Source organism: Astyanax mexicanus, chromosome 6 (genome assembly GCF_023375975.1).
Source record: "Astyanax mexicanus isolate ESR-SI-001 chromosome 6, AstMex3_surface, whole genome shotgun sequence".
Taxonomy (NCBI): domain Eukaryota; kingdom Metazoa; phylum Chordata; class Actinopteri; order Characiformes; family Acestrorhamphidae; genus Astyanax; species Astyanax mexicanus.
In genome coordinates, this window is record NC_064413.1 from 57,982,501 (window position 1) to 58,010,000 (window position 27,500).

At 41.7% G+C, this 27,500-nt stretch overlaps 2 protein-coding genes across 9 annotated transcripts in view; one reads left to right on the forward strand and one right to left on the reverse strand.

Annotated features, from left to right (window-relative positions):
• LOC103039996 (uncharacterized) overlaps positions 1-12,123 on the forward strand; it is a 13,609-nt gene extending 1,486 nt beyond the window's left edge. Inside the window, exons 2-7 of the mRNA XM_049480684.1 lie at positions 4,102-4,137; positions 4,368-4,598; positions 4,695-5,003; positions 5,448-5,738; positions 8,407-8,625; positions 10,433-12,123. Of these exons, the coding sequence (XP_049336641.1) occupies positions 4,102-4,137; positions 4,368-4,598; positions 4,695-5,003; positions 5,448-5,738; positions 8,407-8,625; positions 10,433-11,169 (1,823 nt within the window). The 3' untranslated portion in view covers positions 11,170-12,123. The remainder of the gene's footprint in view (positions 1-4,101; positions 4,138-4,367; positions 4,599-4,694; positions 5,004-5,447; positions 5,739-8,406; positions 8,626-10,432) is intronic.
• A 2,652-nt stretch (positions 12,124-14,775) lies between these two features.
• slc17a7b (solute carrier family 17 member 7b) overlaps positions 14,776-27,500 on the reverse strand; it is a 27,384-nt gene continuing 14,659 nt past the window's right edge. The window contains exons 8-15 of one of the 8 annotated variants that reach the window (XR_007439603.1): positions 26,094-26,243; positions 25,257-25,389; positions 24,675-24,785; positions 18,988-19,115; positions 18,589-18,658; positions 16,693-17,832; positions 16,581-16,636; positions 14,776-16,468 (exon numbers count right to left, since the gene is read on the reverse strand). Coding sequence is in view for 2 of the 8 variants with exons in the window: in XM_049480641.1 (XP_049336598.1) it covers positions 17,543-17,832; positions 18,589-18,658; positions 18,988-19,115; positions 24,675-24,785; positions 25,257-25,389; positions 26,094-26,243 (882 nt within the window). In the remaining 6 variants the exon portion in view is untranslated. Of the gene's footprint in view, positions 17,833-18,588; positions 18,659-18,987; positions 19,116-24,674; positions 24,786-25,256; positions 25,390-26,093; positions 26,244-27,500 lie in introns of all 8 variants that reach the window. The other 7 variants (XR_007439605.1, XR_007439604.1, XR_007439602.1 and 4 more) reach the window with 7 other exon arrangements.

The window sequence follows — 27,500 nt, forward strand, 5'->3', positions numbered from 1 at the left end:
GAGTTAATCTGAAAGAGGAATCTGAAGTTTCTGCGCTTCTGTTTTATTTTTTAATGTAGTCAAAATAAAAATCTTATAAATATAATAATTAATAAATTCTAAGCAACTTAAAAATGTTATATTCTCTTTATACATTTTCTTTATTTAAAAAAAAAAACAATTATAATCTCCAGCAATAGTATTATATACACAATAAAACATTAATTTAAAAATAAAAATAAATTAAAATTATATAATCTATAACACAGCGACATATTTCTGCATATTTAATGCTGAATTATTGCTTATTTACTGAATTTATTAAAATAAAACATGCATAAAAATGACTGCCCATTTGGTAATTTCTTATAAACAGAAACAGTGTATTTATTAAACAGGGTGCGTAAACATTATACACCACTGATTCATTACAAAACCTCACATCTCCAAAACTGTAGTTTTACAAAATATAAATAAATACACTTTACATACATTTAAAATTAATTTTACACGATCATCACTATACCTAAAAACCTCGTATCTCCATTGTTCTTGAGAAACGGACCAACAGAAAATAATAATAGAAATATTAAATATAATAAATGATTTTTATATTAACTCTCACTGGTATCTCAGGTTGAGTAGGGTTTTATTCTCCTGTAAATTTGCTGTTTTGCAGATACGAGGTTATTGTCCAGCAGCGGCGGCATATTTTTATTCATTAATTTACATTATATTTACAATTATCAGCATTATGTATCTTTTTTAATTAGATTAATTTAAAATACAAATATCTATTATATTTTACACTGTTTAAATACTGTTTAAATACTTTCAACAATTTTTAAAAATGTTATAATATATAGATAGTTTTATTCATATGTATATGAATTTATATTTTTATATATACAGTGCGTTGCAAAAGTATTCGTCCCCCTTGACCTTTTAAAACTTTTGGCACATTTCAGGTTTTAAACATAAAGATATGAAATTGTAATTATTTGTGAAGAATCAACAACAGGTGGGAGACAATCATGAAGTGAAACAACATTTATTGGATATTTTAAACTTTTTTTTAGAAATAAAAAACTATTGTTATTATTATTATTATTATTATTATTATTATTATTATTATTATTATTATTATTAAGGCAGTGTAAAAATCTCAACCCCTCGTTACTCTGAAACCCCTGAATAAAATCTACTGTAATAAATTCCCTGCTTTCTGAATCACTGAATGATGTAACAGATGTAATCCAGCTGTTTACTGTAATACAGCTGTTCTGTGAAGAGCTCAGCGCTTCATTAGTGAACAAACAGAATCAGGAAGACCCGGCCTCTTCACACTCAGCTGCAACCTGCTCCACTGGGAGCTGTAGATCACCAGCTAACGATCCAGCAGGACCCCGTCATCCCCAAACAGCAGAGCCGGGGGGAGGGACAGTGAGAGCGGGAGGGGTGTGGTCAAGAGAAACGGTCCTCCTGATCGGAACCCGAGTGCTGTTCTGTTATTGGACGTCTGCTCTCGTCATGGACTGTCCATATCTAACACCATGTTCGAGCACAAGGGTGTCCACTTGTGCACTCGGCACCAGGACACCCGAGGCCGCGGTTCAGTGATCGACTCTGTCGTCGTGTCGTCTGATCTGAGGACGCATGTCCTGGTCACTCGGGTGAAGAGGGGGGCGGAGCTCTCCACTGATCACCACCTGGTGATGAGTTACTCCAATGGTGGGGGAGGAGACCGGTCAGACCTGGCAGACCTAAACTAATCACCAGAGTCTTCTGTCAGACGGAGCTTCAACTCCCTCCTCCGGGAGACCTTCAAACACGTTCCGGGGGAGGTTGGGGACATTGAGTGAGAGTGGGTCGTGTTCTGCACCTCCATTGCTGAGGCAGTTTACTGGAGCTGTGGTTGCACGGTTGTCGGTGCCGGTTGTTGCGGCGGCGATCCTCAGACTCACTAGTGTACACCAGCGGTGAGGGACACTGTCCGGCTGAAGGAGTCCTATTTGGCCCTTTTGGCCCGTGGTACTCCGGAAGCAGCTGACGGGTACCAGCAGTCCAACCGGCACACGGCTCGGGGGTTAGCTGAGGCTTTTCTGCAGAATAATAAATGATTTTTATATTTACTCTCACTGAGAGCTCAGGTTAAGTAGGTTTTTTATCCTCCTGTAAAGTTGCTGTTTTTCAGAAATGAGGTTGTTGTCCCGGCATATTTTTATTAATTAATTCCTAAACTGTAATTATAAAAATACTACATATTAACTTGACATTTTCTGCATACTTTAATACAAATATTTCAGTAAAATATATAATGTATAATAAATGTATATGAATTTATATTTTTATATATAAAAATCTGAAAGTATTCAGCCCCCCACCCCTAAAACCCCTTGATAAAACCTACTGTAATAAATTCACTGCTTTCTGAATTAAATCACTGAATGAGGAAACAGATCAGAGATAAAGTTGTGGAGAAGATTAAAGCAGGTTTATAAAGCTTTTTAATGGGATTCTGTAACTGTATTTACACACCTCCGCTCATCAGCTCCATTAATCAATAATCAATCAAATGAATTCTGAATTAATCACACCTCCTGTCTGAAGTGGATCTGAACTGAATTCTGTTCTTATGAAATGTGAAAGTGTTTGATGATGGAAATGTTAGAGATTATCTAAAGGGAAACGTCTGTAGACGCTCCTCTTCCTGCTGCTGATTGAAGAACGTGATGAACAATGGTTGTGATGATTGAAGTAGTGCCAATTTCCATTTTCCATGTAGATATGAAGGGTATTGTTCTGATTGGATGTTTAAGGAAAGAACAAGGACATAGTCTCAGAGTTCGTCTGTAACCAGAACCCTGGGTTTAGGAGTGGGTTTGATACTGAAATTTGCTAAAATTAATCTAAGCTCCACTATAGTGACTCAGAATTACAGTTAATCACAAAAAAGAAAAACAGCTTAAGATCACTTTACATCCTAAACATGTTACTCTACATTATATTTAGTGCATGCAGTGTCTGAATTATATACATATATGAAAAACCTATAGTTAGTCAGTTATCACCTATTATTATTATTATTATTAGCATGTCAATTCTGTTGTATATTTACATTTTCTCCTCTCTTTTTAAAAAAGCTCAGTATCGTCGGGTCCTGTGTTTTTATATTTGTACTGAAAGCACTTCTTACCATGGTGTTCTTTTAATAAAACAATGTAATTTTATGTTTTATAGAGATTTTTGGCAGCAGTTAATATAAACATTATATAACCCAAACCCTCCCAGTCTGTTATCAGAACAAGATATTACCCAGAAGTCTTTAGTTTTAATTGCAGTTTATTGTTTTATTGTTATTGTTGTGATTCTTTGCTCTCATCACTGCTCTCGCGTGTAAAGCCGAAAGTTGGGTGTTGTGCTGAATTCAGCCCCCCGCCAGGAAAAGCACCCTCTCTCTCAGGAGCGCGAGAGCACCCACGTCTTCTTGATAAAAGCAGAGATAATGGTTTTAGCTAATGTTAATTAAAACCACGCTTCTAAGATTTCAAAATAAAAGTTTATTTTAAAACTATTTCAGCAGTATTATTTTTCCATCTATTTCTGATACTGGTTCCTACACCAATGACCAAGAGACCCCCCGTGCTCTGCGTGTAAACACTATTTCAAATATATATTACGCAATATTCTAACTGTTATCTAGTTGATTGGTCTTTAGATTTATATGGCAATTTAGGTCACAATAAACCATTAAACACAATAAAACTGTTAATCTGTAGTAATTACTGTGTTGAGTATTTTTTCTAATAGACTAAGAGGTCTGTAGTCTGAGATTATATAAGTTTTAGATTTATATATATTTATATATACTGAGTTTTACTGGGCGCTATAGTCAGCTCTGAACCACTGAGGGAAACGGATAGATTGAGTGTTCTGTTCTGTAACATCTCAACCCATGGGAGACAAAATGTGAAAAAGCTCGGGAGGTCTGAATACTTTTGCAAGCCTGTGTGTGTATCTGAGATGATGTGGGTGTGTAATTGTAGATTAAACTGTAAATCTAAATAAATATGTACAATTAATTCTTATTAATGATAATTAATGATTATTTTCTGTTTTCAGTGTTCCTGACTTTTACACTCGGAAAAGATATAAAAGGTAAATCTACACACACACACACTATACACACACAATACACACACTCACACACACTTACACACACTATACACACACACAAATTATTAACATGATATAAAGTTAATTTCTTAATTGTGTAATATTAATATTAAGGTTAATATTAGCTTTGGTATTTTAATTTTGTGATGTTCTGTTATTGCACTATAAAAAGACTCGTTACCTCAGTAAAACAGTTTCCTGGTTCTTCTCAGTCTCGCTGTTCCCGGCGTTCCCGTCTCAGCGGGTGTACGTGGGGGACGAGGTGACTCTGAGGTGTAAAGATGGGAGTACTGTTCTGGAGAACGGTGTAACGTGGTCCCACAATGGAACAAAAAATTCCACCAATGCTACAGTGCACCTCCCAGTAGTGACGACGAGCGACTCGGGAGAGTACCAGTGTAAACATGGACAGGAGAGCAATAAGGTTCAGATCACAGTGTTGGGTAGGACATCTTAATACTTATAAACATAATATAAACACTAAAGTGCAGAACTTATCTAGAACCTTCTTTCTCTCTGCATCTGTCCCTGTACCCCAGACATGCTGCCCCCAGCGTCGCTGTCGGTGTTGAAACAGGCGAACACCGTCGTCAGCAAAGGAGACGCTGTTCTTCTGAAGCTCTACCACCATGACGGCCTGGACGACTGGAGATGCCGCTATGCAAATGCTAATGGCGAATGGTGGGTACCCATAAAGCCCCATCCAGGTGACCCCAAGTCCAACATCAACACCACCGCCACCATCCACGCCGATGTTGAAGACGGCAGGACCTACTGGTGCATGAGCACCAGCAAAACGGACCGCCAGCAGCGTCCACGCAGCAACGCCATCAAGCTCATAGCTACAGGTAACGCTTTCATGATCACAACCCCACAATCTGGTGACTTCATTCACTGGAGCTCAGTAAACACCACAGTAAACACCACAGTAAACACCACCAAGTACATAATCATGCAGAACGTCCAACACTGTGAGCCTGGATGAGATAAATTCACGTTCCTAAGTAATGTTTACTGAAAACTTCAGTTAATCACATTTAAGACTCATGTGGTGTACAAGTTTACCTATAGTATCTTGAGGAGTGACTACACATCGACAGTGCTGTCAGTGACTAAATTACATGTCCTGTTCCTCCTGAAATCGGAGGTCTAGTGTGGGTGGGGAAGCTATCTGCTCCCAGTGCCACGTGTGGGGTTAGGTTATCGGTTCATTTTGTATATAATCTCAATCTTCCCCATAAACAACATATTCCCTCTGTTTCCCTCTTCTGTCCTCCGTCTCTGTTTTTCAGAAAAAATGGTGAGGCTGCAGATGTCAGAACATCCAGCACTGAAGGGTGATGACGTTATGGTGACCTGTGATGTGTGGGGGGGTCCTCAAATCGTCAGTGTCGTATTTTATCAAAATGGAAAAACAAAAAAACCTGATAACCCCCACGGGAACACATTAACCATCCCCAACATCAGCGACTCCGGCGCAGGCCAGTACAGCTGCAGGGCCTCCTACAAGTTCACCCACATCAGTAAAGATGCAGCGACACATTCCAACCTGTCGTCCGACACACAGGTTCTCAGTGTCATAGGTAACACAAAGCAAACGCTCAACAACACAACAACACAACATGCACTGCATTCACACCATGTCTTAACCATGATCACCTTCCACAAGCAGGAGTCAGAACTTCTGTTCAGACTGTATTCAACTCTCAAATCAGATCTGATGATCTGTCAGTACGGTTAGATTCAAGTGATCAGATCGGATTTGTGTGTCCTGACATCACAAGTGTGTCTGCATGGGTTGCTATAGTAACTAACCTTCAGCTCTTCTTGGTTCTCACTCTGGATTTGATGACGTCATGAACGACTGAAACCTGATTTAAGTGTGCAGATGCAGATTAAAGTGATTTTTCTAGACGTTTTATCTATATTGTGACTTTTGTCCAGAAAAAAAGTGTTTTTGGCAGATAATTCTACTTATTTCAATATTTTGTTTAAAGAAATAGCACTTGCCTGCCTCTTAGATTCTTACATCCCAATCTCAAAATTAGACATTCTGTAAGAGCTAACCCTAAAAGAGAATTGAACCCAGGTTATATTGTCACACAATGTCTCCTTACTGGTTAAGCAACCCCTGGACCCAAGAGCAGAGTAGAGAAGACTCTGAAGGCCTCTGAACTGAGAGATGAATGCTCTACCACTTCTCTACAAAAGCAGGCGAGTTTGTCGTTAGGCTTGATTTCCTTCAGAAATGACCTGTTACCCCCCTCTGGTGGCCAGAGGTGGTCTTGCCCAGGAGACTGTCCCTACATTACCCCCATGTGCAAAGTGAGCAGCCTTGCTAGATGGCAGGAAACAAGGTTGATTCTGTGAAGAACCTTTAATGGACCGATGTAAGGGGGAACCAGTTTCTGAGATTTAATCCAGAGTCCTAGACCAAAAACCCAACAAGCCTATACCACCATAGCCATGGTCTATACCTCCAGCCAGTGACTGGGTCTTCCGGGACATGACTAGCAGAGCCTGTACGCCCTTTCCATTTGCCTTTTGCCAATGATAAATTCGGTAAGGTGGTATGGGCAAACTCCCCCCATATCAAGAGACCATACCAGGATGAGGAGCTTGAGGAAGCCAGTCTCCCGAGGCTGAGCTCCAGATCCAGGTTTGCCATTAGACTGGAGATGAAAACCGAAGGACAGACTGGTTCCTGGTCCAATGACACAACCCATCAATAGCCAATATGGGCAATAACTTGGCTCATTGAGGGTCCTGGCTGAAGCAACACCAATAAAGTTTCCTGCTGCACCTGAATCTATATAAGCTCAGAGACGTTCCTCAGAGAAACCCCACAATATGTTTAAGTTGAGGGACACCCCAGACTCACAGGGGAACAGGTATGTCCATCAGTGAACCACTTGTTTCAGATGGACCTGTCCATTTCCCTAATGCATGCAGGCCTCCAGGAAATCCTCTGATTTTAAGGAATGAGCTGGAACAGGGTGAGCTTTCTGTGAGCTGTGGGTGCTGCTAGACTTGTCGCTGTCTTACCTCAGAGCTATCTTGAATAAACCATCGAGTGACGTAGGGGGATCAGAAAGAATCAGCTTGTCTTTGAGCTCCTCAGAAAGACCCTGCACCCACTTCCTACCGCTAGGGTACAGAACTCAATGACATAGTACTCAAAAAACTAAAAAAAAAAATAGTCACCTTTTTCCTGATGTATCTGGACACATTAGGTTGTCTCTCGCCGATGGGCGTGGCCCAATCTAGAGCATGCCACTAAGAAGGTAGATTATGTAGGCCACTTCTGCTCATGTCAAAAGTCTGGGAGCACTGGAGGAGAAGGAAGAAGCCCTGGCATCCTCAAATCTCTCCGGCATAATGGTCTGGGTTCGGCAGGTGTGGATCTTACCATGAGGCAGGAGTTTTATATATGTAGAATATATAAAACAACACTAATACAAGCAGAGAACAGCCGTAATTCTGTTGTATGATGATTGTCAGGCAGGAACTAAACAGTCAGGCTTATGGTGCTTCTCCCAACTTTCAGCAATGACCCGTAACACATTCACTACCCGTCACGTCACATTTATACCTCACTGATTATGTTTTATTAAAACATTGTCAACAATGCATTCACTCTGAAGCTGTGCCGTTTAAACAGTGCACAGATTATTTATGCTGTGTCTGTGTTTGTGTTATTGTTACACCCTAGCCTTTGTCTGTCTTCTGTTTTCTCCCTCGTTTGGTCTCTTGTGCTCCTGCCCCTCTGTTTTCCTGTCAAGTGTTTCCAGCCATGTGCTTGTGTTGTTGTTTTTGTCTCCACCATAGCTCCGCCCCAGCCCTGCCCTAGCTATTAGTGTTCTCACCTGTGTCCTGTTTGTAACCCCGCCCCCTCGTCATCCCAGCCCAGGTGTTTCTCACTCCCCTCCTGTATTTAAGCCCCTCTGTTTGGATGTTCAGTGTCGAGTCTTTTGTATTTTGTATCCTGTATATTTTGTATCCTGTATCCGAGATCCTTAGTCTGTATGTATCCTTGCTGCCCGTATGTTTCCTAGTTTCTTAGTCTGTGTTTCTTAGTTTGTTATCCCAAGTCTTGTTGTTTTGCGTTACCCGCGTTTTATTTGTTTTGATTTATCTTGTTTGTTTAAAAATAAATATCTTTGCACTTACGTCCTCCTCCATCCCTCCATCACACCCCAGCGTGACAGTTATCATGACTGTATATCTGACTGAGGTGTAATTATGTTTTAGCTGGCCTTCCCAAACCCAAACTGGACTGTGAAACCAAGACCTGTGTTGCTCAGAGAACCACCTTCGTTTGGCATTACATTCCTGATGGACAAACAGAACCACAGATACTGCATGAAGAGACTGGAAAGACCATCACCATCACCAAAAAAGGGAAATACACATGCTCTGTTAAGATGGGGGAATTTGGCTACTCCCGCAGGAGCAACGAATGTCTGTTGGGTAAGCATACCTGCATACACCTACATCTTCTTCATTTTCCAGTACGCCTGTCCAGATACAGAACCCAGTGCACTGTCCGCTTCCGACCCTTAAACGCGTCCCAGTCTGGACATTGTTGACCCCATCCTTTAAAAACCCCTAACCCAAACCCTAACCCAAACCTACTCTGTGTTACTGCCTCCAGATAAGGAAAGGACTAGTTATGAGTTAGGCCAGCATAATTCTAGGTTAAAAAAATCAGTTTTGTCTTTAATTCACCTTTAAATATTTTCACACTGCAAACAAACCAAAGCATGGCTCAGTAAGTTCAGGCTGAGACCATCTCTGTCGGTGCTTTTACACCTACCTTGTTTGGTCTAAAAATATTTGGAACAAAAGGTGAAGCAAACTGCAGTCTGACCAAAGACCAAAATTTGGGATAAACAAAAGAGGTAATCTCAGTCTGAATCAGATTACAACAGATTACAGTGCTGGTGATTCTGTATCTACTGTAACTGTAGATTAATTACAGAGCAGTACGGGTACAACAGATTACAGTGCTGGTGATTCTGTATCTACTGTAACTGTAGATTAATTACAGAGCAGTACGGGTACAACAGATTACAGTGCTGGTGATTCTGTATCTACTGTAACTGTAGATTAATTACAGAGCAGTATGGGTACAACAGATTACAGTGCTGGTGATTCTGTATCTACTGTAACTGTAGATTAATTACAGAGCAGTACGGGTACAACAGATTACAGTGCTGGTGATTCTGTATCTACTGTAACTGTAGATTAATTACACAGTAGTACGGATACAACAGATTACGGTGCTGGTGATTCTGTATCTACTGTAACTGTAGATTAATTACAGAGCAGTATGGGTACAACAGATTACGGTGCTGGTGATTCTGTATCTACTGTAACTGTAGATTAATTACAGAGCAGTACGGGTACAACAGATTACAGTGCTGGTGATTCTGTATCTACTGTAACTGTAGATTAATTACACAGTAGTACGGATACAACAGATTACGGTGCTGGTGATTCTGTATCTACTGTAACTGTAGATTAATTACAGAGCAGTATGGGTACAACAGATTACGGTGCTGGTGATTCTGTATCTACTGTAACTGTAGATTAATTACAGAGCAGTACGGGTACAACAGATTACAGTGCTGGTGATTCTGTATCTACTGTAACTGTAGATTAATTACAGAGCAGTATGGATACAACAGATTACGGTGCTGGTGATTGTGTATCTACTGTAACTGTAGATTAATTACAGAGCAGTACGGGTACAACAGATTACAGTGCTGGTGATTCTGTATCTACTGTAACTGTAGATTAATTACAGAGCAGTATGGGTACAACAGATTACAGTGCTGGTGATTCTGTATCTACTGTAACTGTAGATTAATTACAGAGCAGTATGGGTACAACAGATTACGGTGCTGGTGATTCTGTATCTACTGTAACTGTAGATTAATTACAGAGCAGTACGGGTACAACAGATTACAGTGCTGGTGATTCTGTATCTACTGTAACTGTAGATTAATTATAGAGCAGTATGGGTATGTGATAATGCCCCCCTAGATCACCTCTTTTAATCTGAGTCCTTTAGTCCAGACTGTGATTCCATGGTTCCCAAACTGTGGTCCAGACCTTTTATCAGTGTGATTTTGGATTGGATCAAACTGAAAAGTCTGAAAGTCTGAAAGTCTGGACCAAACAAGGTGTAAAAGCTTAGTTTTTGTCTAAATTTGTATCATTGATATATTGTCTCTACCCTCATTTTCTGTCTCTTTTTTCATCCACTCTTCAGAACCTGAACCTGCAGTATGGGTGGTCGTGGTGGTGCTGCTGTTTGTGTTGGGGGTGATCTTCCTGCTGGTGGCACTGTTTATCTGGAAAAGACGCTCCAATGCATCCGGAAAAAAAAAAAGGAACATAGAAGACGGTGCGGACGGCGGATACGAGGAGGTCGGGAAGAAAGAGGGAGGAAACGAGTACGAGCGCCTAGAAATGAGCAAGAAGGACAAAGAACAGAGTCAGTACGAAACCCTGAAAGGTCAGGGTAAGGGTAAAGGTGAGGGTAAAGGTGAGGGCGAGGGGGAGTATGAACTCCTGAAGGCGAGCGAGGCTGAGGGTTCAGTTTACCACACTCTGAAAGAAAAAGGTCAGGCCGAGGCTCAGGGACAGGGCGAGTACGAGGCTCTAAAAGGTACTCAGGCCGAAGTCTACCATACTCTGAAGGATCCGGGTCAGGCTCCGGCTCAGGGACAGGGTGAGTATGAGGCCCTAAAAAGTACTCAGGCCGAAGTTTACCATACTCTGAAGGATCCGGCTCAGGCTCCGGCTCAGGCTCCGGCTCAGGCTCCGGCTCCGGCTCAGGCTCCGGCTTCGGGACAGGGCGAGTACGAGGCTCTAAAAACTACCCAGGCTGAGGTTTACCAGACCCTGGGGCAGGGGGCAGGGGCGGGGGCGGAACCGGCAGAGGGGCAAGGGGCAAAAGAGGAGAGCCCATACGAAGAGCTTAAAAAAGAGAAAGACCCCCAGTGAGACCAAAACAATCATTTATCATCTACACCGAACAGAACGATATAAAACAGAAACAATTAAAAAGATCTCTAACTAAATTTGAGTTCAATTTGGTTCAGAAATGGTTCAGAAATATTAGCACAGATTTACCTGTCTCACTGATGCGGTCACACTAGACTTCTGTCTGCGAATTATCACAAGAAAATTCACTATAATTCCAGTGTGATTTGCTGCGATTAGCGATTTCACATCAGCAAAATTTCCTTTGATTTAAAGTTCACTGGTTTACATGATCATTAGTCCTCCTGCTCTGACTGCACTGAGAGCTACAGGACCTTTCCAGCTCTGAAGACCCAAACCTGAAGAAATGCTAACGCTAATGCTAATGCTAATGTACCCAAACCGCCTCTAAAAACTAACTTATAAAAAGAGAGAGAGAAAACACTCAGTAAAGAGAGGGAGCATCATCATCTCACTCTTTCCTCTTCAGTTTATGGTAGGTGAGTTAGCCTGCATGCTAATTGCTAAGTTAGCTTCTTGGCTGACTTCGCCTAAGAGCCTTATTTGTGGTATTAGCATTAGCTAGCATGCTAGTTGCTTAGCCTCTTAGTTGGCTTAAATCATTTTATACTGTACAGTGTGGAGTTTATAACCACACTCCTCACTTATAGATTTTTAATAATAGCTGCATTAGCTAGCCTGATAATGCTACGTTAGCTCTAAGCTAAGCTAAGCTTTACATAGAAATCCAACCAAAGCAGCTCAGTACAGTGTTTAGCTGTGATTGGGTGCAGCTCTGGACTCAGTATCAGGGTATCAAATTTAATTATTCATTACTGAGAAGACTATATGTTTGTAATGTATAAAATTGGTGAGTAGGCTAACGTTGGTGTTAGCATGCTAACAGCACCAATATATAGCACCCAGTTACGGCTAATTTCCCATGGTGACGTTATGAGCAGACGTCTAGTGTGACCACGGCTTACCATAAATAAACTTTAAAAAAAAATAAAATTCAACTGCTAAAAATAGCTAAAAAATGTGAAAATTACAGTTTAAAAAAAATAAATAAAAATAAAATCTTACCTGCAGATCTATTTTCCAAAACTCACCAGCAGAGGTCAGCAGTTCAAAATAGATCCAAATCCAGGACCTTAACTTACTGAGCGACAAATTCGTCTGAATTCTCTTAATCAAACTTTTAGAGAATATTTTAGATTAGAGGTGAAAAATTCAGGTCTAAAATTCTGTATCTATAAGCAGCAACATGATTCAAATATCAAAATAAATCAAATTAAATCAAATTAAATCACATCAAAAACTGCCAAATCTCTTAAAAACCTGCGGGAGGAAAAACTGCGCTCCAAACCGTTTAAACTGTGTTAATCTTTATTTTAATACAGTTTATATTCATATTAATATATATATATATATATATACAGTTTATATATATATGTTTTTGTAATATTATATATATATACATACAGTTTATATATATATATATATATTGTAATATTTTATATATATATATATATTATAAAAAATAATCATTATATTTAGGACTAGGAAATTGCTGATTGGTCTGGCACAATACAGTCACATGACCAACATGATGCTAGCTGGTGGATTAGCCAGTTAGCTTTAGCATTTACCAACACAAGTACAGTTCTACAGTCTAGAACCGGGTTAATGCCCAGTTTAGAGCTTTTAAAACAAACAAAGAGAACAATATATATATATATACAGATCTGTAAAAAAATAAGATTTCACTTTTACCAAATATAAAACCTCTGGAATATAATCAAGAGGAAGATGGATGATCACAAACCATCAAACCACCAAACTGAACTGCTTGAATTTTTGCACCAGGAGTAAAGCAGCATAAAGTTATCCAAAAGCAGTGTGTAAGACTGGTGGAGGAGAACATGATGCAAAGATACATGAAGAAAACTGTGATTAAAAACCTGAACTCATATAAAACTTTATGAATATGAACTTGTTTTCTTTGCATTATTTGAGGTCTGAAAGCTCTGCATCTTTTTTGTTATTTCAGTCATTTCTCATTTTCTGTAAATAAATGCTCTAAATGAGAATATTTTTATTTGTAATTTGGGAGAAATGTTGTCTGTAGTTTATAGAATAAAACAACAATGTTCATTTTACTCAAACATAAACCTATAAATAGTAAAATCAGAGAAACTGATTCAGAAACTGAAGTGTGACCTTCATTTTTTGACAGAGCTGTATATATATATATATATATTTATATAAGATGTTTCAGTTCTGGGTAAAATCTGGTTCTGGTTCTGTTGTGTTTAACTGAAGGAGAGGAACAGAACGTTCTTTATATTCCCACAGAACTTCACTCTTATAATAATAATAATAATAATAATAATAATAATAATAATAATAAAGCTTCATTATTGGGTTTTTACCTGGAAACTAGTTATAGAAAATATCTATATTTTAATAAAACGATCAGTAGTGGTTCTTCTTTAGCACTGTATCAGGAACCCTATCTAGAACCTTTATTTGTTAGAGTAGTTTCTAACAGCTGTTATATTCTGCTATTCACATTATCCTCCATTATCTCTGCAGCAGACAGTATACATCATCTCCGCCCGCAAAACCTCGTATCTCCACTTCTGCATTTAATTTTCTCTTTTCTCCAGTATTATCCTGAATCCGGACGTTTCTGTTTATACTGTGTCAGGATTTGATGATGAACGGACCAATAGAAACGCTTCAAAATGACTTAAACGAGGTTATTGTCTGACAGGGATGACATGCTTTTATTGATTAATATAAATGATGTTTGCACTTTTATAATCAGCATTATGTCTGTAATGCTTTTTAGTATCATTTTATTACATTTTTGCGTTTTGCACTTTTATTTTTATAATTTTATAAAACTTATTATTATTTTTTTTCTTGAGCTTCAAACTAATTCCTGAATAAACTGTATCTGTGTTTTATTCTGTAAACTGGAGTAAAGAGGATGTGTAAAGATATGCTGTTTAATATTTTACTATTTCTTGTTGAAATATACGTTTATATATATTTGTTCTAACACAAGTTACAGATTTGTTTATTTTTACTTTCGCATGTGTTCACTGTCCAAAAAAAACAAAAAACATTTATCTCAAACTGTCTTCATTTTAATACTTAATTTAATGATAAATGAACAAATAGAAAAAAAACAGAAAAAAATCATGGAATAGCATTTTTTTATATTAATTTGTACTAAAAGATTGGAAAGGTTTTACTCTAAACTTTGGAGATACGTGTTTTTCTTTGGTCAGTGATAATTTTCATTATTTACAGCCTATATTACATTTTAATCTCATAAAAAATGGAATTTTAACACATTTCAATAAAACTAAATAAAACTGAAATACCTGAGTGCTGTTCTCTTCTCCGCCACCAGAGGGAGCAAAAACACACCAGACACGCGGCTCACAGAGAAAACTACATTACCCATAATCCTCCACTCTCTCAGAACTACACTACACTACACTATACTAATCCCTTAATACTCCACTAATCCCCTATTCCTCCACCTCCTTCTCCACCCCCACCTCCACCTCCTCACCTCCTGTAATCAGAACATCACTCAGCGAGTTTTATACGCTCACTTTTATTCATAAATACAGGAAATGATCAAAGATCATCTCCAGTTTAAACACCGTCTAAACGTAACAAACAGGTTCAGATCAAACACAAACATCGCAAAATCATTCAGATTATAATAATAATAATAATAACAATAAATATCAATCATTTACACATTTTACAGCAAAGTAACAGACATGTAAGAAACAGTAAAATAATAAAGATAAAGGAAGACTCTGAATCTTGTGCAGGAGTGTGTGAGTGGTGTGAACAGTGTAAACCGGTTCTGATACTAAACCTGATAAAACCAGTAAAAACTCTTTGGTTTTTCTCAGAAAGTGACGGTTTTATTCCTGTCTGTCCTGTAGGGGTCAGTAATCAACAGAACTAATCTAACGCTGCGTTCACACTGACTGCAGGTAAAACTGGACCACGTCTGATTTACGCACAGAATCTGAAGTTTATTTTAGGCTGTTCACACTGTCTATTTAATGTGATTTATATCAGACACTAAAGAGCATCTTGTTAATCGGGATCTGTTGAGATGACTGAGAACAGATCGGATTTGCATGTCTGAACATCACAAACAGATCTGCTTGGGTTCCAGTGGACATTTTTAAACCACCTCCAGATGTGTTTTTATGAGTCGTTTGGTTTTTTAGACTTTAAAAATTAATCTGGATACAATCTAGATCTTTACATTAGAATCTTTACTAATGATCGAATTCTAGTCTGACAGTTTGAACACAGTCAAGAAGTTCCTAAAAAATACTTTTTGAAACCACATATGAAAGTGTCCCAAATTGAAATTGAAAACTGATTTGGATCAGATTTACCTGCAGTGTGAACGCAGCAGCATATAACCCCTTTATTTAACGTCAACATGACTACACTACATTATCTATAATAACTAAAGTGATAGATTGAGTGATATTGACCCGATCAAGTGAGAGAAGAAAGACAAACAAACAAAACACCTGAAGGTATGATACAAAACCCAGTGTCCAATAGGAACAGAGGTCAGGACAGGTGATTCTACAGGTGTTTAAATATAAATATAGATAAATATAGGTGCAGCAGAACGAGCATTCTGATCAACAGTGCAGATTATTGATTATTATCTCAGTGTTATTGAACGCAGTTTTGCTGATGCTCTGATACATTCTGTCCTCGGTTACGATTAAAATGCTGTGATGTCACAGCGCGGACAGTTCGTACGTAATTTACGTTATTATCAGTGATCTGCGTAACGAGGCAGAGGGTCCGAAACTGGTGCCGGTTACATTTTATAGAAAAAAAAGAAACAGTGCTAAAACCGTATACGTGCTAACCAATCACAATTCACGTCCATCCTACGTCTATCCTACACCTACTCTACGTATACTAACCAGTTTCTCCTAGGACCTGATCCCGGTCCAGTAAATTAAAGACAAAAGGCTGCAGTGACACTTACTGTCCACAAGGGCCCGTCCACATGTATTTATATATATTTTAAAAAACAGATCTCCACCAGCATCACTGAAATTATCTCCACCCACAAGAAAAACTCCGATCCTGCAGGAGGAACCAACCAAGCGCCAAGTTCCTCAAAGAGCGTAACGGCCAAAACAGACCTAAATCTAATTTAATCAACCTGTTAATCAGACCGTCAGTGACATCAGAGAAACAGCTCTCACAAACCTCCACCCTTTAGAAAGCTCTTAAAAACCTCCACCCTTTAGAGAGTTCTCAAAAACCTCCACCCTTTAGAGAGTTCTCAAAAACCTCCACCCTTTAGAGAGTTCTCACAAACCTCCACCTTTTAGAAAACTCTTAAAAACCTCCACCCTTTAGAGAGTTCTCACAAACCTCCACCTTTTAGAGAGTTCTCACAAACCTCCACCTTTTAGAGAGTTCTCAAAAACCTCCACCCTTTAGAGAGTTCTCACAAACCTCCACCTTTTAGAAAACTCTCGGAAACCTGCAAGCTTTAAGGAGCTCGGCAGGTATTGATCAGGTGGAACTTCTAGTATCATTATCAGTGATTTATGATATTGCTAACGTCCCTCAGCCTCTGAGGAGCTCGGAAACGATCAGTGCTCGTTGTGCTCGTTAAGCTGGTTGTGCTCGTTAAGCTGGTTGTGCTCGTTAAGTGGTGCTTTATTATGGTAACTGAGCTGGAAGAACGCTCAGCAGTGGTTCAATATGAGGAACACTCAGGCACAGCAACCACAGGTACACGCCTCCACACTCCACCTGGACACACCCCACCCTTCCCCACCCACCGCATCTAACCCCGCCTACACCGCCTTAATTAGCCACAACAGCCTACAACTCAGTGGCACTTAGGTAGGCTGAGGTGAGCTCACCTGCTTTTAGTTTAGCTCAGTTGAGGGCAGGTGGGCTCAGGTGAATACACACTGGTTTAGGTGGGTCTACCTGCTCTCAGTTAAACTCAGGTGAGCTCAGGTACGGTCAGGTGAGCACAGGTGTGGTGTTTGGGGACAGTGTGGGGTAATAGTGGTTCTAAAGGTGGAGGCGGGGGGATGTGGCTGGTGATTAGAAAAGGTTCCTAAAGTTCTAAATACAGAATAACTGCAGGGAAAACACTCACAGTTCTCACACACACACACACACACACAATCACACACACAATCACACACACACACACACACACAATCACACACACACAATCACACAATCATACACCAGTGCATTGCTGCCACACTAAAATACACACCCATCTGGTATGGTGTACATTAACACTCTCACTCTCTCGCTCCGTCGCTCTCTCGCTCCACCTCTACGTGAGCTCTCGCTCCACTCCTCCTCCGTACAGGTAGCTGTTGGTCCCGGTGGGCTGGACGTACTCCTCCGTTTTGTCCCAGTCCGAGACCCAGTTCCCCCCACCCCCTCCAGTCCCCGCCCCGTTGGCATCTGCGGATTGGCTGGTGGCTCCGTAGCCGCCACCCCCCGTTCGGTAGAGCTCCTCGGTTTCATCCGCTAGCTCGTCCTCTCCCAGAATTCCACACTTCTCCTCGCTGGTGTTCTCTGGCTCCGCCCACGCCTGCTTCTCTCCGGACGCGAAGAGACCTGCGACCCCCAAACAAGTTACGTCAGTCATGTGACTTATGTTTTCATGTCATGCATGATGTCATCAACAACCATCCATCATGGTCCAACCACAAGTCCTTAAAACTCAAACTGTGGTGAACCTGAAACTTAACAGTACTCATAGAACACCTCTCAGCCAATCATATTCAAGGGGCGGAACTAACTGTGGTATGACTTATGTCTTTGTCCATAACTCCTATGTTGTCATTTAATATAGATTTTAATATCGCTGGGTAAACAGCACGTCTCCTTCAGTGATAAAAAGGTTACCCAGCATGAATTAGGGAAGAACTCGGAAGCTCCGCCTTCCTCCCAACGTCTGGATATCCAGACTCAATAAAGGCAGTCTGAGACACTCGTGCTTCGTCTGGAAAAAGGGGGAGTCTTTGATAAATGAGTAGGTGAATCTGACTCTGCCTCTGCAAATTTGAGAATGCCAAAGCAGAACTTCTCAAAACTAAAAACTGATAGTCTAAATCTATCGCTCAGAAATACGGTGACATCACAGGGGCGTTGCTTTGCAAATGGATGATACTAAGTTTATCACTCTTTTATATAAAAATAAACTGGATAAACGTTACGTACCTGATGAAGCAAAGCAAAAAGGACACCAGCACAACATTTCTGATAAAGCTTTGAGATCCCGAGAGGAACTAAAGCTCAGTGATTTATGGATCAAAGGAGAGAGAAAGAGAGAGATTATAAAAGAATGAAAGAAAAGACAGAAATACACACCATAGAAGATTACACCGCCATAATGAACCAAGGAAGCAATGAGAAACACATACTGCCACTCCTCCCGAGTCTACAGAGAGAGAGAGAGAGAGAGAGAGAGAGACAGAGAGAGAGACAGAGAGAGAGACAGAAGAGAGAGACAGAGAGAGAGACAGAGATAGAGATACAGAGAGAGACAGAGATAGAGATACAGAGAGAGATAGATAGAGAGATAGTGGAGGATGTGTATGTGTGTTAGAGTGAGTGAGGGATGAGAGGAAAGGAAAGAGGGATAGTTAGTATGAACACCATGAGCGACTGAATGAGCGAGAGAATGCAGGATAGAGTCTGGAAGAGGAATGAAACAGAGCTGCAGAGCATCATGGGAAAAGTTCAGTGTATCAGTGCTGGTGTGTGTACCTTATGTTTAGTCATGGCACCGACTATCAGAGGGCACACCATGCCCGACAGTGTGCCCACTCCATTAGAGATGCCCATCAGGATGCTGGCGTAGCGCGGGGCGATGTCCAGGTGATTAACATTAAACCCTGCAGAGACAAACACACACTTACCCTCAACTAAAACTGCATCCAATAGGCTCAGTTGTGGAAGCTTAGTCAGCCTGGGTATCAAACCCACAACCCAAACTTCTAACCACTGAGATACTACTGACCTTCTCTCTATCCAAACCCTCACTTTCATACAAAATCCCAAACCTTTACCCAAAACCCAACCCCTCATCTAAAAACCCAAAACCGTTCACATCTCAAATCCAAATCATCACCTGAATACTAAACCCTCACGCAAATCCTCACCATATGAATTTGATTTGATTTCATCAAACAAAACCTGCCTGAACACCCAACCACTCATCCACATCCAAAACCTAAACCCCTAACCTCTAACCTGGCTGAACCCCACATCCTCGTCCACACACAAAATCCAAATCCTCACCTTAATTTCTCTAACCTAAACACGCAAACTCAGATCATATCCAAAACCGGACCAGAGCACCACTGGACCACTGAGTGCTGAGTTTACATGGCCGGCAAAAACCAGGTCAGTGGTTGTCAAATGGAATCTAATTCTACAGACTTTAGTCCATAACTATTAATGATACTTCAGCATCCAGTTTAATAGGGTGTCTCAATCCATATTCTTTATTAATGCTGATTAGCTTAGATCATATCTACACACTTTAAAAGGAATGGGTAATTAGGTTTGGGGAATGGGTTAAGGTTGGGGTTAACGGTTGAGGTAGATGGAGTGGGGTTATGGTTTGGAGAATGGGTTGAGGGGCTTTACGGTTGAGATGGGGTTATAGTTTGGGTTTAGGGAATAGGTTGAGGTTGGGGTTGAGGTAGATGGATTAGGGTTATGGTTTGGGTTTGAGGAATGGGTTAAGGTTGTGGTAGATGGGGTGGGGTAATGGTTTGGGGAATGTGTTGGGGTTTGGGGTTGAGGTAGATGGAATGGGGTTATGGTTTGAGGAATGGGTTAAGGTTTGGGGTTAAGGTAGATGGAATGGGGTTATGGTTTGAGGAATGGGTTGAGGTTGGGGTTTGCGGTTAAGGTAGATGGACTGGGGTTATGGTTTGGGGAATGGGTTGAGGTTGGGGTTTGCGGCTGAGGTAGATGGAGTGGGGTTATGGTTTGGGTTTAGGGAATGCGTTAAGGTTGGGGTTTACGGGTAAGGTTAGTTGGAGTGTGGTTATGGTTTGGGTTTAAGGAATGGGTCGAGGTTTGGGGTTGAGGTAGATGGAATGGGGTCATGGTTTGGCTTTGAGGAATGGGTTGAGGTTGGGCTTTGGGGTTGAGGTAGATGGAATGGGGTAATGGTTTGTGGAATGGGTTGAGGTTGGGGTTTGGGGTTGAGGTAGATGGAATGGGGTTATGGTTTGGGGAATGAGTTGATGTTGGGGTTTACGGTTGAGGTAGAAGGAATGGGATTATGACATGGGTTTGAGGAATGGGATGAGGTTGGGGTTTGCGGCTGAGGCAATTGGAATGGGGTTATGGTTTGGGGAATGGGTTGAGGTTGGGGTTTATGGTTGAGGTAGATGGAATGGGGGAATGGTTTGGGTTTGGGGAATGGGTTGAGGTTGGGGTTTACGGTTGAGGTAGATGGAATGGGGTTATGGTTTGGGTTTGGGGAATGGGTTGAGGTTGGGGTTTACGGTTGAGGTAGATGGAGTGGGGTTATGGTTTGGGTTTGAAGAATGGGTTGAGGTTGGGGTTTGCGGTTGAGGTAGATGGACTGGGGTTATGGTTTTGGGAATGGGTTGAGGTTGGGGTTTGCAATTGAGGTAGATGGAGTGGGGTTATGGTTTGGGTTTAGGGAATGCGTTGAGGTTGGGGTTTATGGGTAAGGTTAGTTGGAGTGTGGTTATGGTTTGGGTATAAGGAATGAGTCGAGGTTTGGGGTTGAGGTAGATGGAATGGGGTCATGGTTTGGGGTTGAGGAATGGGTTGAGGTTGAGGTTTACGGTGGAGATAGATGGACTGGGGTTATGGTTTGGGGAATGGGTTGAGGCTGGGGTTTGCAACTGAGGTAGAAGGAATGGGGTTATGATATGGGTTTGAGGAATAGGTTGAGGTAGGGGTTTGTGGTTGAGGTAGTTGGAATGGGGTTATGGTTGGGGTTTGCGGCTGAGGTAGATGGAATGGGGTTATGGTTGGGGTTTGAGGAATGGGTTGAGGTTGGGGTTTACGGTTGAGGTAGATGAATTAGGGTTATGGTTGTGGTAGATGGAATGGGGTAATGGTTTGGGTTTGGGGAATGGGTTGAGGTTGGGATTTACAGTTGATGTAGATGGAATGGGGTTATGGTTTGGGTTTGGGGAATGGGTTGAGGTTGGGGTTTGCGGTTGAGGTTTGGGTTTGGGGAATGGGTTGAGATTGGGGTTTGGAGTTGAGGTAGATGGAATGGGGTTATAGTTTGGGTTTAGGGAATAGGTTGAGGTTGGGGTTGAGGTAGATGGATTAGGGTTATAGTTTGGGTTTGAGGAATGGGTTGAGGTTGAGGTAGATGGGGTGGGGTAATGGTTTGGGGAATGGGTTGAGGTTGGGGTTTGGGGTTGAGATAGATGGAGGGGTTATGGTTTGGGTTTGAGGAATGGGTTGAGGTTGGGGTTTGGGGTTGAGGTAGATGGAGGGGTTATGGTTTGGGTTTGGGAAATGGGTTGAGGTTGGGGGTTGTGGTTGAGGTAGATGGAATGGGGTTATGGTTTGAGGAATGGGTTGAGGTTGGGGTTAGTGGTTGAGGTAGATGGAATGGGGTTATGGTTTGAGGAATGGGTTGAGGTTGGGGTTTGGGGTTGAGGTAGATGGAGGGGTTATGGTTTGGGTTTGGGAAATGGGTTGAGGTTGGGGGTTGTGGTTGAGGTAGATGGAATGGGGTTATGGTTTGAGGAATGGGTTGAGGTTGGGGTTAGTGGTTGAGGTAGATGGAATGGGGTTATGGTTTGAGGAATGGGTTGAGGTTGGGGTTTGGGGTTGAGGTAGATGGAGGGGTTATGGTTTGGGTTTGGGAAATGGGTTGAGGTTGGGGGTTGTGGTTGAGGTAGATGGAATGGGGTTATGGTTTGAGGAATGGGTTGAGGTTGGGGTTAGTGGTTGAGGTAGATGGAATGGGGTTATGGTTTGGGGAATGGGTTGAGGCTGGGGTTTGCAATTGAGGTAGAAGGAATGGGGTTATGATATGGGTTTGAGGAATAGGTTGAGGTAGGGGTTTGTGGTTGAGGTAGTTGGAATGGGGTTATGGTTGGGGTTTGCGGCTGAGGTAGATGGAATGGGGTTATGGTTGGGGTTTGAGGAATGGGTTGAGGTTGGGGTTTACGGTTGAGGTAGATGAATTAGGGTTATGGTTGGGGTAGATGGAGTGGGGTAATGGTTTGGGTTTGGGGAATGGGTTGGGGTTGGGATTTACAGTTGATGTAGATGGAATGGGGTTATGGTTTGGGTTTGGGGAATGGGTTGAGGTTGGGGTTTGCGGTTGAGGTAGATGGACTGGGGTTACGGTTTGGGTTTGGGGAATGGGTTGAGATTGGGGTTTTGTCACGTGGTCCCTGTCTGTTCTCGTGTTTCTGTGTTTATTTACCTTTTCTGTGCCTGTCTCTGCTTGTGACTGTGAGTGTGTCTCCCACGTGATCCGTGTTCCTCAGTGTTTCTTGCCCTCACCTGTGTTCATTTGTAACTCCGCCCCTTAGCCCCAGGTGTTTTCTGTTTCCCGTGTGTGTTTTACACTATTTATAGTCCGTGCTCCCTTTCCCTTGTGTCGGTTCTTGTGCTTTGTTAGCCTGTTATGGTTGCGTCTCTGTTTCCCGTGTTTCTTGTTTTCAGTTCAGTTTCAGTTTATTTGTTTATTTTTGTCTTTTGTTTATTGTGTAATAAATTCACTCGCATTTGCATCCGCTCTCCTCGTCCGTCCTTCACGCATCCTGACAGGTTTGGAGTTGAGGTAGATGGAATGGGGTTATAGTTTGGGTTTAGGGAATAGGTTGAGGTTGGGGTTGAGGTAGATGGATTAGGGTTATGGTTTGGGTTTGAGGAATGGGTTGAGGTTGAGGTAGATGGGGTGGGGTAATGGTTTGGGGAATGGGTTGAGGTTGGGGTTTGGGGTTGAGATAGATGGAGGGGTTATGGTTTGGGTTTGAGGAATGGGTTGAGGTTGGGGTTTGGGGTTGAGGTAGATGGAGGGGTTATGGTTTGGGTTTGGGAAATGGGTTGAGGTTGGGGGTTGTGGTTGAGGTAGAAGGAATGGGGTTATGATATGGGTTTGAGGAATAGGTTGAGGTAGGGGTTTGTGGTTGAGGTAGTTGGAATGGGGTTATGGTTGGGGTTTGCGGCTGAGGTAGATGGAATGGGGTTATGGTTGGGGTTTGAGGAATGGGTTGAGGTTGGGGTTTACGGTTGAGGTAGATGAATTAGGGTTATGGTTGGGGTAGATGGAGTGGGGTAATGGTTTGGGTTTGGGGAATGGGTTGGGGTTGGGATTTACAGTTGATGTAGATGGAATGGGGTTATGGTTTGGGTTTGGGGAATGGGTTGAGGTTGGGGTTTGCGGTTGAGGTAGATGGACTGGGGTTACGGTTTGGGTTTGGGGAATGGGTTGAGATTGGGGTTTTGTCACGTGGTCCCTGTCTGTTCTCGTGTTTCTGTGTTTATTTACCTTTTCTGTGCCTGTCTCTGCTTGTGACTGTGAGTGTGTCTCCCACGTGATCCGTGTTCCTCAGTGTTTCTTGCCCTCACCTGTGTTCATTTGTAACTCCGCCCCTTAGCCCCAGGTGTTTTCTGTTTCCCGTGTGTGTTTTACACTATTTATAGTCCGTGCTCCCTTTCCCTTGTGTCGGTTCTTGTGCTTTGTTAGCCTGTTATGGTTGCGTCTCTGTTTCCCGTGTTTCTTGTTTTCAGTTCAGTTTCAGTTTATTTGTTTATTTTTGTCTTTTGTTTATTGTGTAATAAATTCACTCGCATTTGCATCCGCTCTCCTCGTCCGTCCTTCACGCATCCTGACAGGTTTGGAGTTGAGGTAGATGGAATGGGGTTATAGTTTGGGTTTAGGGAATAGGTTGAGGTTGGGGTTGAGGTAGATGGATTAGGGTTATGGTTTGGGTTTGAGGAATGGGTTGAGGTTGAGGTAGATGGGGTGGGGTAATGGTTTGGGGAATGGGTTGAGGTTGGGGTTTGGGGTTGAGATAGATGGAGGGGTTATGGTTTGGGTTTGAGGAATGGGTTGAGGTTGGGGTTTGGGGTTGAGGTAGATGGAGGGGTTATGGTTTGGGTTTGGGAAATGGGTTGAGGTTGGGGGTTGTGGTTGAGGTAGATGGAATGGGGTTATGGTTTGAGGAATGGGTTGAGGTTGGGGTTGTGGTTGAGGTAGATGGAATGGGGTTATGGTTTGAGGAATGGGTTGAGGTTGGGGTTAGTGGTTGAGGTAGATGAAGTGGGGTTATGGTTTGGGTTTGGGGAATGGGTTGAGGTTGGTGTTTACGGTTGAGGTAGATGGACTTGGAAGTGCTTATTAAATCCTAAGGGACCAGAAGGTAAGGGAAGTCCTTTACTGATCCAGAAGAATCTTCAACATCATGAGATAAACAGGGTCTTACCTGAGATAGCAAAACCACTGAATCCAACAGCCAACACTAGGAAAGAGATGGCCACGCCCTTAGTGTGAGAAAATCCCACCACCAGCAGAAACGTTGCCTCCAGACCGAATCCTACACACACACACACACACACACATACACATTTACACAAAACACACACACAACACACCTTTACAAACAACAAACACACACATTTACACACTTACACACACACATTTACACAAAACACACACACACACATTTACACAAAACACACACACACATTTACACACACACACATTTACACAAAACACACACACAACACACCTTTACAAACAACAAACACACACATTTACACACAACACACTTTACAAACAACAAACACACACATTTACACAAAACACACACACATTTACACAAAACACACACACATTTACACAAAACACACACACATACACATTTACACAAAACACACACACAACACACCTTTACAAACAACAAACACACACATTTACACAAAACACACACACATTTACACACTACACACACACACACACACACACACTACACACAGGGCCGAGTCCTGCATACAGAGCTTCTCACCGCCGCAGTTCATCATCTTGCGGACGTTGGTGGTGGACATGATGTTATTGGAGCGAAGGTAGTCGGCCAGCTGCCCTCCGATTGGCACCACGATGGTCATCACCAGGTGGGGGAGGGCCGAGAGGATACCCACCTGCAGAGAGGGGGAGGGGCTTATGCTGTCAGGATGTGTGAATCTGCACAGAATCTTTATTTTCAGTAGAAATGTAGATTCTTCAGGCCTATTTACAAAATTATTTACTTATATATACAAGAGAATAATCACCAGTTACTAAAAGCAAATTTAAATAAATCACACAAACCTATTCTATTTGCCCTTTTCTATTAGAAACACATATTTGAGATTAATGTAAAAGTTTATTAATGCAGTGTTTCTGTGGGGGAGGGGGAGGGTCTTGTTAATGCTATAGTTAAAATCTCCTCAGCACAGTTTTAGCAGGTAAAACTGCAATTCACCAAATCTGCTGTTTATTTTAGCCTTTTCTCACTTTTTTAATGGGATCTATATCCAACACCGGTCTGAACGTAGTCCAGCATTACAGGAGCTTTCAGGCAGTTCCTGTTTCTACAGGAAGAGAAACATCAGTCCAGATATTTATGGATCTGAATCCTCAATAATCCACCACTAAACCGCTGCCCCTCAGTTTACATCTCCTTTATTTTTCTTTATTTTTTGCATGAATTCCAGTCTTACTGTTCAGTCGCATTGCTGCATATTGGATCTGTATCAGATGTCAGTACGTAGTGTGTGTGTGTGTGTGTTTGAGAGTGTGTGTGTGTGTGAGAGTGTGTGTGTGTGTGTGTGTGTGTGTGTGTGTGTGTGCGTGTGTGTGTGACCTTGCTAATCTCAAATCCGAACACTTCCTCGAAATAAGCCGGTTGGCTGATGAGCAGCAGGTAGAAGGTCCAGCTCCTGCAGAAGTTGGCTACGATGATGGCGTAAACCGGCATGGAGGTGAAGAACTTCCTCCAGGGAGTGTTAAATTTCTACACATACAGAAACAGAACGTCATCAGCATCACAATAATGCAGCACATCCTCAACATCTTCTGTACCTGTGAGTCTGAGATCTCCCTGAAGCTATTGATGGCCATAAGTAGCACTTATTAAAAAAGGTGCTTAAACTGTTATCTGATTAACCTTATTTAAGAACCAGTTTGTGTTTCCTTAAAACATTTATGAAAATGGTTCTTTAAGGGTGTAAATAATATGGATGTGAGGTAGCTGCAATTAAAAATCTTTTGGGAGATCTCTGAAACCCCTGAAAAAGGACCACTGGAAACATGAAACTCTGCTCAGCCTCACAAACCCAGTTCCCTCAGAGCAGTTCCCTTTACCACAAACCCCCAACCTCAACCCATTCCCCAACCTCAATATCCCACCCTCAACCTCAATATCCCAACCTCAATATCCCAACCTCAACCTCAATATCTCAACCTCAACCCATTCCCCAACCTCAATATCCCAACCTCAACCTCAATATCCCAACCTCAACCCATTCCCCAACCTCAATATCCCAACCTAAACCTCAATATCCCAACCTCAACCCATTCCCCAACCTCAATATTTCACCCTCAACCCATTCCCCAACCTCAATATTCCACCCTCAACCTCAATATCCCAACCTCAACCCATTCCCCAACCTCAATATCTCACCCTCAACCCATTCCCCAACCTCAATATCTCACCCTCAACCTCAATATCCCAACCTCAACCCATTCCCCAACCTCAATATCTCACCCTCAACCTCAATATCCCAAGCTCAACCCATTCCCCAACCTCAATATCCCACCCTCAACCTCAATATCCCAACCTCAACCCATTCCCCAACCTCAATATCTCACCCTCAACCCATTCCCCAACCTCAATATCTCACCCTCAACCTCAATATCCCAACCTCAACCCATTCCCCAACCTCAATATCCCAACCTCAATATCTCAACCTCAACCCATTCCCCAACCTCAATATCCCAAACTGAACTGCTTGAATTTTTACACCAGGAGTAAAGCAGCATAAAGTTATCCAAAAGCAGTGTGTAAGATTGGTGGAGGAGAACATGATGCCAAGATGCATAAAAAAAAACTGTGATTAAAAACCACCAGGATTATTCCACCAAATATTGATTATTTCTGAACTCTTAAAACTTTATGAATATGAACTTATTTTCTTTGTATTATTTGAGGTCTGAAAGTTCTGCATCTTTTTTGTTATTTCAGTCATTTCTCATTTTCTGTAAATAAATG